Raw genomic sequence first — 14,546 nt, 5'->3', positions numbered from 1 at the left:
CTACTGTATACAGACTGGTGCAGACTGTAACGCTACTGTATACAGACTGGTGAAGACTAATGCTACTGTATACAGACTGGTGCAGACTGTAACACTACTGTATACAGACTGGGGCAGACTAACGCTACTGTATACAGACTGGTGCAGACTAACGCTACTGTATACAGACTGGTGCAGACTAACGCTACTGTATACAGACTGGTGAAGACTAATGCTACTGTATACAGACTGGTGCAGACTGTAACGCTACTGCATACAGACTGGTGCAGACTGTAATGCTACTGTATACAGACTGGTGTAGACTGTAATGCTACTGTATGCATTCTGGTGCAGACTGTAATGCTACTGTATGCAGACTGTAATGCTACTGTATACAGACTGGTGCAGACTGTAATGCTACTGTATGCAGACTAATGCTACTGTATACAGACTGGTGCAGACTGTAATGCTACTGTATACTGACTGGTGCAGACTGTAATGCTACTGTATGCAGACGGGGGCAGACTGTAGTGCTACTGTATACAGACTGTAACGCTACTGCATGCAGACTGTTGCAGACTGTAACGCTACTGTATACAGACTGGTGCAGACTGCATGCAGTAGCGTTACAGTCTGCAACAGTCTGCATGCAGTAGCGTTACAGTCTGCAACAGTCTGCATGCAGTAGCTATACAGACTGTAACGCTACTGCATGCAGACTGTTGCAGACTGTAACGCTACTGTATACAGACTGGTGCAGACTGTAATGCTACTGTATACTGACTGGTGCAGACTGTAATGCTACTGTATGCAGACTGTAATGCTACTGTATGCAGACTGGTGCAGACTGTAATGCTACTGTATGCAGACTGTAATGCTACTGTATGCAGACTGGTGCAGACTGTAATGCTACTGTATACAGACTGTAACGCTACTGTATGCAGACTGTAACGCTACTGTATGCAGACTGTTACGCTACTGTATGCAGACTGTTGCAGACTGTAACGCTACTGTATACAGACTGGTGCAGACTGTAACACTACTGTATACAGACTAGTACAGACTGTAATGCTACTGTATGCAGACTGTAATGCTACTGTATGCAGACTGTAATGCTACTGTATACAGACTGTAATGCTACTGTATACAGACTGGTGCAGACTGTAATGCTAGTGTATACAGAGTCAGACTGGTGCAGACTGTAATTCTAGTGTATACAGACTTGTGCAGACTGTAATGCTACTGTATACAGACTGGTGCAGACAGTAATGCTAGTGTATGCAGACTGGTGCAGACAGTAATGCTAGTGTATGCAGACTGGTGCAGACAGTAATGCTACTGTATGCAGACTGGTGCAGACTGGTGCAGACTGTAATGCTACTGTATACTGACTGGTGCAGACTGTAATGCTACTGTATGCAGACTGCAATGCTACTGTATGCAGACTGGTGCAGACTGTAATGCTACTGTATACAGACTAACGCTACTGTATGCAGACTGTTGCAGACTGTAACGCTACTGTATACAGACTGGTGCAGACTGTAATGCTACTGTATACTGACTGATGCAGACTGTAATGCTACTGTATGCAGACTGTAATGCTACTGTATGCAGACTGGTGCAGACTGTAATGCTACTGTATGCAGACTGTAATGCTACTGTATACAGACTGTAACGCTATGTATGCAGACTGTTACGCTACTGTATACAGACTGGTGCAGACTGTAACGCTACTGTATACAGACTAGTACAGACTGTAATGCTACTGTATGCAGACTGTAATGCTACTGTATGCAGACTGTAATGCTACTGTATACAGACTGGTGCAGACTGTAATGCCAGTGTATACAGAGTCAGACTGGTGCAGACTGTAATTCTAGTGTATACAGACTTGTGCAGACTGTAATGCTACTGTATACAGACTGGTGCAGACAGTAATGCTAGTGTATACAGAGTCAGACTGGTGCAGACTGTAATTCTAGTGTATACAGACTTGTGCAGACTGTAATGCTACTGTATACAGACTGGTGCAGACAGTAATGCTAGTGTATGCAGACTGGTGCAGACAGTAATGCTACTGTATGCAGACTGGTGCAGACTGTAATGCTACTGTATGCAGACTGGTGCAGACTGTAATGCTACTGTATGCAGACTGGTGCAGACTGTAATGCTACTGTATGCAGACTGTAATGCTACTGTAGGCAGACTGGTGCAGACTGTAATGCTACTGTATGCAGACTGGTGCAGACTGTAATGCTACTGTATACAGACTGGTGCAGACTGTAATGCTACTGTATGCAGACTGGGGCAGACTGTAATGCTACTGTATACAGACTGGGGTAGACTGTAATGCTACTGTATACAGACTGGGGTAGACTGTAATGCTACTGTATATAGACTGGTGCAGACTGTAATGCTACTGTATGCAGACTGGTGCAGACTGTAACGCTACTGTATACAGACTGGTGCAGACTGTAACGCTACTGTATACAGACTGGTGAAGACTAATGCTACTGTATACAGACTGGTGCAGACTGTAACGCTACTGTATACTGACTGGTGCAGACTGTAATGCTATTGTATGCAGACTGGTGCAGACTGTAACGCTACTGTATACAGACTGGTGCAGACTGTAACGCTACTGTATACAGACTGGTGCAGACTGTAACGCTACTGTATACAGACTGGTGAAGACTAATGCTACTGTATACAGACTGGTGCAGACTGTAACGCTACTGTATACAGACTGGGGCAGACTAACGCTACTGTATACAGACTGGTGCAGACTAAAGCTACTGTATACAGACTGGTGCAGACTGTAACGCTACTGTATACAGACTGGTGCAGACTGTAACGCTACTGTATACAGACTGGTGAAGACTAATGCTACTGTATACAGACTGGTGCAGACTGTAATGCTACTGTATACAGACTGGTGTAGACTGTAATGCTACTGTATGCATTCTGGTGCAGACTGTAATGCTACTGTGTGCAGACTGTAATGCTACTGTATACAGACTGGTGCAGACTGTAATGCTACTGTATACAGACTGGTGCAGATTGTAATGCTACTGTATACAGAATGGTGCTGACTGTAATGCTACTGTATGCAGACTAGTACAGACTGTAATGCCACTGTATACAGACTGGTGCAGATTGTAATGCTACTGTATACAGACTGTAATGCTACTGTATACAGACTGGTGCAGACTGTAATGCTACTGTATGCAGACTGGGGCAGACCGTAATGCTACTGTATACAGACTGGGGTAGACTGTAATGCTACTGTATACAGACTGGTGCAGACTGTAATGCTACTGTATGCAGACTAATGCTACTGTATACAGACTGGTGCAGACTGTAATGCTACTGTATACTGACTGGTGTAGACTGTAATGCTACTGTATGCAGACTGTAATGCTACTGTATGCAGACTGTAATGCTACTGTATGCAGACTGGTGCAGACTGTAATGCTACTGTATACAGACTGTAACGCTACTGTATGCAGACTGTTGCAGACTGTAACGCTACTGTATACAGACTGGTGCAGACTGTAACGCTACTGTATACAGACTGGTGCAGACTGTAACGCTACTGTATACTGACTGGTGCAGACTGTAATGCTACTGTATGCAGACTGGTGCAGACTGTAATGCTACTGTATACTGACTGGTGCAGACTGTAATGCTACTGTATGCAGACTGGTGCAGACTGTAATGCTACTGTATACAGACTGTAACGCTACTGTATGCAGACTGTTGCAGACTAACGCTACTGTATGCAGACTGTTGCAGACTGTAACGCTACTGTATACAGACTGGTGCAGACTGTAACACTACTGTATACAGACTGTAATGCTACTGTATACAGACTGGTGCAGACTGTAATGCTAGTGTATACAGACTTGTGCAGACTGTAATGCTACTGTATGCAGACTGGTGCAGACTGTAATGCTACTGTATACTGACTGGTGCAGACTGTAATGCTACTGTATGCAGACTGTAATGCTACTGTATGCAGACTGGTGCAGACTGTAATGCTACTGTATACAGACTGTAACGCTACTGTATGCAGACTGTTGCAGACTGTAACGCTACTGTATACAGACTGGTGCAGACTGTAATGCTACTGTATACTGACTGGTGCAGACTGTAATGCTACTGTATGCAGACTGTAATGCTACTGTATGCAGACTGGTGCAGACTGTAATGCTACTGTATACAGACTGTAACGCTACTGTATGCAGACTGTTGCAGAATGTAACGCTACTGTATACAGACTGGTGCAGACTGTAATGCTACTGTATACTGACTGGTGCAGACTGTAATGCTACTGTATGCAGACTGTAATGCTACTGTATGCAGACTGGTGCAGACTGTAATGCTACTGTATACTGACTGGTGCAGACTGTAATGCTACTGTATGCAGACTGTAATGCTACTGTATACAGACTGTAACGCTACTGTATGCAGACTGTAACGCTACTGTATACAGACTGGTGCAGACTGTAACACTACTGTATACAGACTAGTACAGACTGTAATGCTACTGTATGCAGACTGTAATGCTACTGTATGCAGAGTGTAATGCTACTGTATGCAGAGTGTAATGCTACTGTATACAGACTGGTGCAGACTGTAATGCTAGTGTATACAGAGTCAGACTGGTGCAGACTGTAATTCTAGTGTATACAGACTTGTGCAGACTGTAATGCTACTGTATACAGACTGGTGCAGACAGTAATGCTAGTGTATGCAGACTGGTGCAGACAGTAATGCTAGTGTATGCAGACTGGTGCAGACAGTAATGCTACTGTATGCAGACTGGTGCAGACTGTAGTGCTAGTGCATACAGACTAGTGCAGACTGTAATGCTAGTGCATGCAGACTAACGCTACTGTATACAGACTGGTGAAGATTGTAACGCTACTCTATACAGACTGGTGCAGACTGTAATGCTACTGTATACAGACTGGTGCAGACTGTAATGCTAGTGTATGCAGACTGGTGCAGACTGTAATGCTACTGTATACAGACTGGTGCAGACTGTAATGCTACTGTATACAGACTGGTGCAGACTGTAATGCTAGTGTATGCAGATTGGTGCAGACTGTAACGCTACTGTATAGAGACTGGTGCAGACTGTAATGCTAGTGTATGCAGACTGTAATGCTACTGTATACAGACTGGTGATGTCTGTAATGCTACTGTATACAGACTGGTGCAGACTGTAATGCTACTGTATACAGACTGGTGATGACTGTAATGCTACTATGTAAATGCTCATTAAAATTGAAGTTTACTCATGACAAGGCATTGGGCGCATATTAAGAAGTAGAAATATTTAAATAAAAAGTACAAATCGATACATACTTGTGCCTCTAGCTGGCATTCGTTCAGTGACATCATCTCTTCATATGTCATCTGGGAGAACAGGGCTGCATACTTGTGCAGACGAAGACTTTTAAGCCAGGCAGGAACATCTGAAACATCAAATCATGCACTGTCAGTCCCTCAGTCTCTAACACTAAATAACACACCATTATAATGCTACTATGGGGGATTTCACAGCTGGGGGAAGAGGTTTGTAGAAGGGTGAGCAGGCAAATTAGTTCATATGCCCAGAATAATGTGACAGGGTTGGTAAGGAAAAAAGGAAACTATGAACATTCTCTATATTATCTTATTTACAAGCCAACAAATGATATATATTTTATAAACATATGCCATTCCTGTACTAACATATACAAACACACATATACATACACAGCACTCAAAAGACATCCTATCAAATTTTTACCAAGCCTTTGTCAAAAAAGGAACAATATATATATATATATATATATATATAAATATACATATATATATATATACACACACACACATATATATACATATACACACACGTGTGTGTATAACCAGTAAGCAAGGCCAAATGTCTTGCTTCCTGCTGTATTTAAACAATCTATAGTAAAAATTACATGCCACACACACACTATACATACACAAATATATGGATAATTGGTTTCACGGGGGGGGGGGGATTTGTTCACAATACAGGAGCCTATATTCTTTGTCTGAGGAACAGACACTGCTGTACTTTATACACACACACATACATAATATTATACTGTATGTGTATTTTAGCAGATTTCCAACAATGCAGTTTCTTACCACTAGGCAGTCTCTGTTAAAAGAACAAATATTTCCAGAACCGTTTGCCAAAATGTCTAGAATAGTTAAAATTATTACCAGAAATCAACTGCTGACTGACAACACAGCGGATAAGCTACAGATTGTGTTTCTGTCTAGATTCTAATTCATGAGTTGATGTACTGCACAAAGTATAAACTGCTGGAATAAAATACAGAACGAAAGCGGCAAGTGATCATCTAATGCAATATTCACTCCCTATAGGGGACGATCTAGGGTTAGTTGTAGGTCACAGCATATAATGCAGCACTGGATCCTACTCAAGACCATAGCCATAGATTAAGGGTCATTATACCTACAAACTATACTTGAACATTTGATGTGATGTTTATTTCACAAAATGAAAAGAAGCTGCAGCAGTATTATCAGTATGATATGGCAGAGACCGCAGAGGGACACAATACAATTTATTTTCTGTTTTGCTTTTACATTAAAAGGCCTAGGGGGAAACTTTACAAGGCCTGTTACATATACAGTATTATCCACAGGAAATGATGCCAGCCTGGTGGCAATAAAGTAGCCAGGTGGGGGCAGTGTAATACTTTCTAATATTATATTTTTTGTTATCCAAAGTGCACAATAATTGCATAATTTAACATAACTTTATTTAAAGGGGTAGGAAAGTGAAAATTAAGCTTCCACAATTCAGATAGAGCATGTCATTTTAATGAAATTTTAAATTCACTTCTATTTTCAATTATACTTCTCTTGGTATTGTTGTTGAAAAAGAATATGCAAATATCCTATACTAGTGGGAGCTAGTTGATGATTGGTGCCTAAACACACTTATCTCGTGTGATTGGTTGAATAGATGTGATCAGCTAGCTCCTTGAGCAGGGGGTATCAAAAGAATGAAGGAAATTTGATAATATAAGTAAAGTGGAAAGCTGTTTAAAATTTTATTTAAAAAAAAAAAAAAAGTAGGTTTCATGTCTCTTAAATGATAATTATTTGTGCAATAAACATTGAAAATTGTTACTGTTAGCTAGTTTTTAGATAGACATTTACTAAAATTTTAGCTGGTTGGTCAGTAAAATAAGCCAGGTGGTGCATTAAAAAGGGCAAATACAATTATTTAACCTTATTAAAAGATACTCAAATACAGTTACAGGCTTGGAAACAAAAAGCCTTGACATGGCTACGGCGAATTCACGCAGTCAAGATGACTATTCTTCTCACACATATCCTGTATGTTTTTTAGACTTTACCCATTTTGATATCTAAATCATACCTTTTTAATTGAAAAATATTTTTATTGTTTTAGATCACAAAAACAATATAACAGTAGATAGATCATACAAATATAAATACAGGCCATGATCACCATCAAGAAGTTACAGCAAGTGCATGTTAGTGGAATGTTGGCTAATTATCAGGAGTGTCTCTTAGGCTGGTAATTGATGTTCCACTTCATACATTCGGTGTCACAAACCCTCCCATAAATCATACCTTTTTAAACTACAGAAACTGATTAACACATATCTGGCAACATAGATTGCTTAGAATAATGAAGACCACAATGTATAGACCAAAAGACAGAGGTTGACTGGGAGTACTAAACCTATTATATTATAGAACAGAAGTCTGATACACATTGATGCTTGGTGTAAAAATAACAGCAACAAGAAATCGGTACAATTGGAGCATAATTTAGTAGGCTGCCCCGTCTAGGGAGTTCTTATTGGCTCCCTCGTGCACAGAGAAGAAAGGAAGATTATCTCAATGAGTGAAAGAAACTTTTAAGGTCTAGGATACTAAGGCGAAAGCCGAAAACGCATCTGACAAGTTTCTATCTACATGTAGATTTTTTTATTACATGTTTCTAGCTGCTTCCATGAATTTTGAATAGTTTCATTTCCAAACTCACCTGCGCTCCGCTCCCAGCTTTTTGTTGCTCTAACTAGGATACTTTTACCCAACAATGTTTTGAATTTCCCTTCTCTCTTTTGCAAAACCCAAATTTTATACCTGGGATGCATCTTTCTTTCACAGGACCCAATAATATTCATAGAATGATACCTTGTTACTCTGTTATGATAAATGGCAAAGTTCAAATATTTGGTAAGGTAAAGAATTATACAGCTCTGTGTTTTATAATTGGTATTAATATTTGCATCTTTTTTAATACATATGTACACAAAGAAAAAGCTAAAATTAGCAGACCTTTCAAAAGTCTGTGTTATACCCCTCAGCTGACGCGTGGGATAGTCTGTCCTTGACCTTGAACTATTAATAAGTTATCATTCTCAAAACCTCCCCTCCTATGTAAAGAATTGGGAGGATGAACTAAAGATACAGTGGTTGACTAAAGATTGAAATAACATTTTCACAAATATGAGTAGGTCCTTTTCATCAGTAAAAATATCTGAGATGAATCTCAAGTTACTATGTTGGTGGTATTTAACCCCAGCATGATTAGAAGTGATATTCCCCTCATTACAACTAAGTTGCTGGAGAGGCTATGAATTAGAGGTAACTATCACACACATTTGGTGTTAAAGAAATAGAGAAAGTGATACACTCCGCATTACCTCTCAATCCAGTAATATTTCTGTTTAACAAATAGCCCAACCTAAATTGTATGCTTCGATCAAGATTATTATATATAATGATCAATTGAGCTAAACAATTGATACCACAATTGTGGAAGATGCAACACGTCCCTACTTTATCAAACTGGATATTGGTGGTTACAGAAACACTAAATATAGAAAAAAATAGATATTACTTTGGAAACAAAATGGGTGATTATTATTCCGTTAAGTTTATATGGGACAAATATTTCTCTAACACATTTAGCCTTTTCATAATCCTAAATTATTATTTCTATGTCATACCAAAAAATTTACATAGGTCAAAACAGGCCATCTTTCCTGGAACATGTGCCAGGTTTTATTTTATTCCACACACCCAAATTTGCATAGCACCTCCTGTGTAGTGCACGCTGATACAAGGATGCTGTCCATCCTTCAATGTATATTCATAAACAGCAGGACCAGTAGTAGAATAAAAGGATCTTTATTACCAGTTTATCTGGGTCACAAAAAAAGCGATGTTTAGGGGGTCTAATCATGCATGATTAAGGGCTAGATGCCAGAAACGTTGCTTTTTTAATGTGACCCAGATGAACTGGTAATAAAGTTTTTATATCGTGACCACGTTAGTGTATTCCCCATAGACTTCAATGAAGCACGAAAAGTAGGGGGGAAAAACAACACCCTTACTTGCGTGCAAACCCGATTTTCTCAAGTGAATATTTCACATTCCAATGTTCTTCACATAGAAGATACAGATATATATATAGGAGTATCTATTTATAATTACTAAGAACACATTCCCTTATGTGAATAACATTGGATTGTGATATATTTACATTAAACCATAGTTAAAAACTTTATTAAATATAAATATATTGCATAAATATGCTTTTCCATGATTTCAACTACTTGAATGCAAAAGGATCTTATATATATGTCTATATGTGTATATATGTCTATAATACATAAATACACAAATAAATACATACGTATGTACACACACACATATATACATATTTAGACATGTAATATGTATGTATCTTTATGTGAAAGCCCTTTGCCTGTTTTTTTTTTTTTTCTAACACTTGAGACCTCATATTTCAGCCCTTATAACTTTTTAATGCAATTTTTTAAATAATAATTTTTATTAGACACTCAGTGTTATTATGAGTATAACTGTACTTTTAAATGTATTTTTAATGTGTCCCCCCCATTTTTTAGTCGAGCATAACAGTTAACCAAAGCTCTGAAGTTGTGCTAACCCGACACACGTTAATATCAAAAGCTCTCAATCAAAAGTGTTTACTTTCAACTCGTAATATGCACACTACTTCCAACGCGCAGAAAGAACCGAAATATAACCCTTATTGCTCTTGTGCAACAGTTTGCGTGCCACTTGTAATGCTCTGAGCTGGAGATCTAGGGCCTGATATTCAAAAACTTGCCGGCATGGAGAGAAACCATACAAAATCTTTGGGATTTTTTGTTTAGACCTTGTACTGTAATGTAGGAGTCTCTGTATTACATAAAGGACACTATATAGTAACATGGCCCCTAGTCATACAAGCTGCGTCATTTGTAAAGCAAATATCTAGATGTGGGCTGGTTTATCGAGCTTTCTTGTATTTTAACACTTTGAAAAGAAGAAGTGACAACAAATGCACACTATCAAGGACACAAATGCAAGAGCTAGAATTCTTTAACACTATTATTATTACTGTGGCATAGGGTACACGAGTAAGAGTATAAAATAACATTGCTACATGCTAAAAGAATATAGATTAAAAAAAAAGATACAAGCAGAGGACCCTGGTCTGAAGAACTTACAATCTGATATTGAGCAACATTAATCAAGAGTGTTTATTGGAAGAAATAGTATTATAATATTAATTCAATCATTAATTAAATATTCCCAACATATTATTCTATACATCTGGGACTGGAGAGATCCAAGTCAGACTTGATTGCGGAATCTGCAGGTCTGGTGAGTGGGTGGTTGCAGGGGCAGAGAGCATGGTTAGGGTAGTGTCAGATTTCTTTTACAAAAAAACAGGACATAAAAAATGGGGTGAGACGGCAAAGAGATCTCAATCCATTACATAATTTTATTCACTCAATCGAAAAAATAAATCCCTGTCACTGGCATAAAGATCAGTACTGAGAAAAGATGTGTATATGTTATATGTGTAGGAATATGATAAATCTAAATATATTAAATTCTTGAGTTGAAACAATCAGGGATACATTAAATTACTATCAATGTCTAAATTCTGGAGCCACACCAAAATGATACTTTTTAAACAATCTAACAAGAAATGTGCAATTGTGATATATTCATAGGGAATATCTGCTCTCAGTTCTGCTGGGAACAACATCCTGTAGAATGCGCATTGCAACAAAAGAAACTAGACTTGACAGGTTGGTTAGAATCATGCAGCAGGCACAGATCTGTCTTTCTTGCATAGAGGAGAGGCAATATGAACCACAACACAAGTAAACACCACAAGAACAAAGCTGCTCCCAGGCAGTTTGCCAGTGTGAGTGAAATAGTTAACTTTATTCAAATAAATGCTGCATTTCAGTTAATATATAGTATTGTACATATACTTAAGGCATTATTACACTTAAAGCGACACCATATTGTAAAATTGGCTTCCCCTTAATGTATTTCCAATGACTTGTTATACCAACACCAGAGTATAAAACGTTTGCAAAACCGTTACTTTAGGTTTATTTTTGTATATGGAATAACTGTTGTTTGACACCACAACCTATTAAAGGGTTGATAATGAGTGGAGCGGTAGTATGAGCGTTAACGCCACTAGATGGAAGCTTTTGCGTGCGTCGGGTAGCTTGCGTATTAGAAGTTGGAAGTTAATAGTTTTTGTACGAGCACTAACCCGGTGTGCACAAAAACCCCAAGTATGAATATTGCGACCACGTTAACATATTACCCCATAGACTTCAATGGAGCTTGAAAAGTGGAAAATAAAACGAACATCTTTATCTGTGCTGAAACCGATCACACTATCTAATGTGCGCTAAAATGGGGTCTGTTAGCAGGGAAATCAGATTAGCTTATTTCAGCACATTCTTTACATACATACTTCCTTATCTTATTTCTGTATACCAAAGCCCAATACTTAAGTTATAGAATTATAGTTTTCATAGCCTTTATTTAGCCAATAATTAAAAAGTATTGAAAATTTTCAGTATAGGTGGGAATACCACAGGCAAAAGCAGCTATTTCAAATGCCAAAATAAAGGTTATTTATTTGTAAACAATTTCATACACTTTATCAGGCAAAATGGACGATTGGAAACAAATTAAAGGGGAAAAATTGTACAGTACACTGTCCCTTTTAAAAGGACATTGTACACTTTGCATAAACGTTTTGGAATGATCCATTTATATACCCCATCTGGGGGGAGTTTTTTTTTTTTAACAATGTATAGTTTTGCTTATTTTTTTAATAACTTTGTGCTGATTTTCAGACTCCTAACCAAGCCCCAAAGTGTCAGCTGTAGACCCAAGTATACAGACTCTTGCTCCTGTTTGCCTAATGGTTCTTTTATATGCTGGGAAGGGGGAGGGGGTGTCTGCTCTTCCTGATTTCCCAGCCCTTTCACTGGGTGTCCCAGCCTAACTTCATCAACAGTGTTAAACCAGGAGCTTCTAAGTAAGTTTTTAAAAAGTTTTATACTGTATTTTTAGATCAGTATCTGTGCATATTCTTCTTTATATTAGAGTCTATTACATGTAGTTATATGAAAATTAGTGTACACTGTCCCTTTAAGTGTTTCAATATTTCTTCAACCACAAAAAAGCATAGGAATCCCATGACCCCCTCATAAAGACCCAGAGAAGTGCCCCTTTTTTACATAACAGACTACAGCTACATAGATCCCTTCCTGAACCACACAATTGCTTCAACAGCAACCCAAAATCACCTCTACTGCTCCAATTTTGCTGCTTTATACCACTTTTATAGCCAAGCCTCCAGTTGAACCCTTCTATGGTATTGTATCCCACAATGCTGATCTTGGAAGCCCAATGTTCCACTTCGTGTTATCTTAAAAATGGAAAATACCTCTTTCAAACATGTATAACACCAATTCAGCCACCATCTGTATCAATTATATAAAGTAAGAGTCATATATAAAGACCACATATGCAATTTCTAACCAACATAATAGTAGCAAAGTATTTTTCATCTTATATCGGACTCCTAACAACAGTGTTAAAAGTCCATATGCAGTGGGCAGAATGGGAATGTAGAGACAATAGATGTTTGTTAATTTTATTTTCCCATAATTTAGGATGCTAGTTGTATACTACTCACCTAAATTTATGTTTCTTTAGCAAAGGATACCAAGAGAACAAAGCAAATTGATTATAGAAGTAAATTGGAAAGATGTTTAAAATTGTATGTTCTACCTGAATCATGAAAGAAAACAATTGTGTTTCATGTCCCTTTAAGAACAAAGATCTCTAGCCACTGTGCATTATGGATTTATTTTAGCACCGTCATTAGTCCCAATACAAAATAATACTAGCAGATAGATATCAAGATGTGTAATAAGCTTCTTGTTTACCTTTGTTTAAGATCATATAATACAGTATAGAACAGAATGTAAAGCTGTTAACTTCATCTATAGCAGTGAGGATATATCAGCAATGGTATATATATATATGTAAATGTATGTCCTTTACAGTTTAAGTCTCATATCTTTAAGCCCTTATAACTTTTGTGTGCAATATTTTTTGTAATAATCATTATTAGATAGTGTTATTGTGAGTGTAATTATAATTTGTAAAGTATTTTTGATGCATTTTGTGCAACTTTTTAGTTTCTTGACACAGTTATCCAGAGCTCTGAGGACGCGTAATCATTCTAGCATAAATCATGATTGCGCTCACGTGATCGCGTTTACTTTCAACTCGTAATACGAGCGGTTAGCCCAACCAGCACAAACACCAGCGATAAACTCTTTATCCCTCGCACGAAAACATTTGCGATCCACTCATAATCTGGTCCTTAGTATTTCATTTCCCTTTTATGTTTTATTAAAAAAATGCAAAACCACCTTTTATATGAATTATATTTTTTAATAATTTTTTTTATCTACCTGACTGGTAGGCAGGTACATTCTTTACAAGTAGCATAATTATATACCTTTAATCTGGAGATTACTCTGACTACTGTTGTCTTCAAGTTTAAAGAAGAAGCAAAAGTCGCGACTTTAGGTGTCAAAAATCCAGTTTACGTCATTATTGAGAGTGAAGGTTTTAAGAAGTTATGAGGTTCTTATTGATCAGTAGTGAGCGGTAAATATACAGACTTACTAGTACATATAAAGATGTGTTAAAGATTATTAAACAGAAAATCACGCAACAGACATCACACAAATAATTTGTCAGGCAATAAAAACAAACATTGGTGCATGTTCAATTACGTATCCTCTACAAATATATGGATACTGGCAGAATATCGGATTTGCCTTTATCTTTTGGGCCAGTGTATTCATTTGTGTACATTTGATTTTGGGTTGGACTTCCCTAAAGCCAGGAAAAGAAAAAATAAATACCCATGTCAGAGAACAAAAATAATCTGAAAATAAGATTATAAAGAGTTTTTTTATTGAGTAATACATAAGAAAGCAAATTTAAATAAATTCATAATAAAACAATGAGGTTTAACACATATGGCGTAGATGCAAATTTATCTAATTTAAGGTCACGCTCAACCTCTTCACTATCTTCTGAAAATAAAAATTCCAAACGTCAGCTCATCATAATTAGGCTACCGACACGCC

General features: G+C 37.8%; 1 protein-coding gene across 5 annotated transcripts in view; it reads right to left on the bottom strand.

Annotated features, from left to right (window-relative positions):
* SAMD4A (sterile alpha motif domain containing 4A) overlaps positions 1–14,546 on the bottom strand; it is a 380,149-nt gene that overhangs the window by 148,166 nt on the left and 217,437 nt on the right. For all 5 annotated transcript variants that reach the window (XM_053697599.1, XM_053697600.1, XM_053697602.1 and 2 more), the window contains one exon: positions 5,353–5,462. In XM_053697599.1, coding sequence (XP_053553574.1) covers positions 5,353–5,462 — 110 coding nt within the window. The remainder of the gene's footprint in view (positions 1–5,352; positions 5,463–14,546) is intronic.

This window comes from Bombina bombina, chromosome 1, assembly GCF_027579735.1.
Source record: "Bombina bombina isolate aBomBom1 chromosome 1, aBomBom1.pri, whole genome shotgun sequence".
NCBI lineage: Eukaryota > Metazoa > Chordata > Amphibia > Anura > Bombinatoridae > Bombina > Bombina bombina.
The sequence above is the reverse complement of the archived record's forward strand: the minus strand, read 5'-3'. Positions and strand labels throughout refer to the sequence as shown.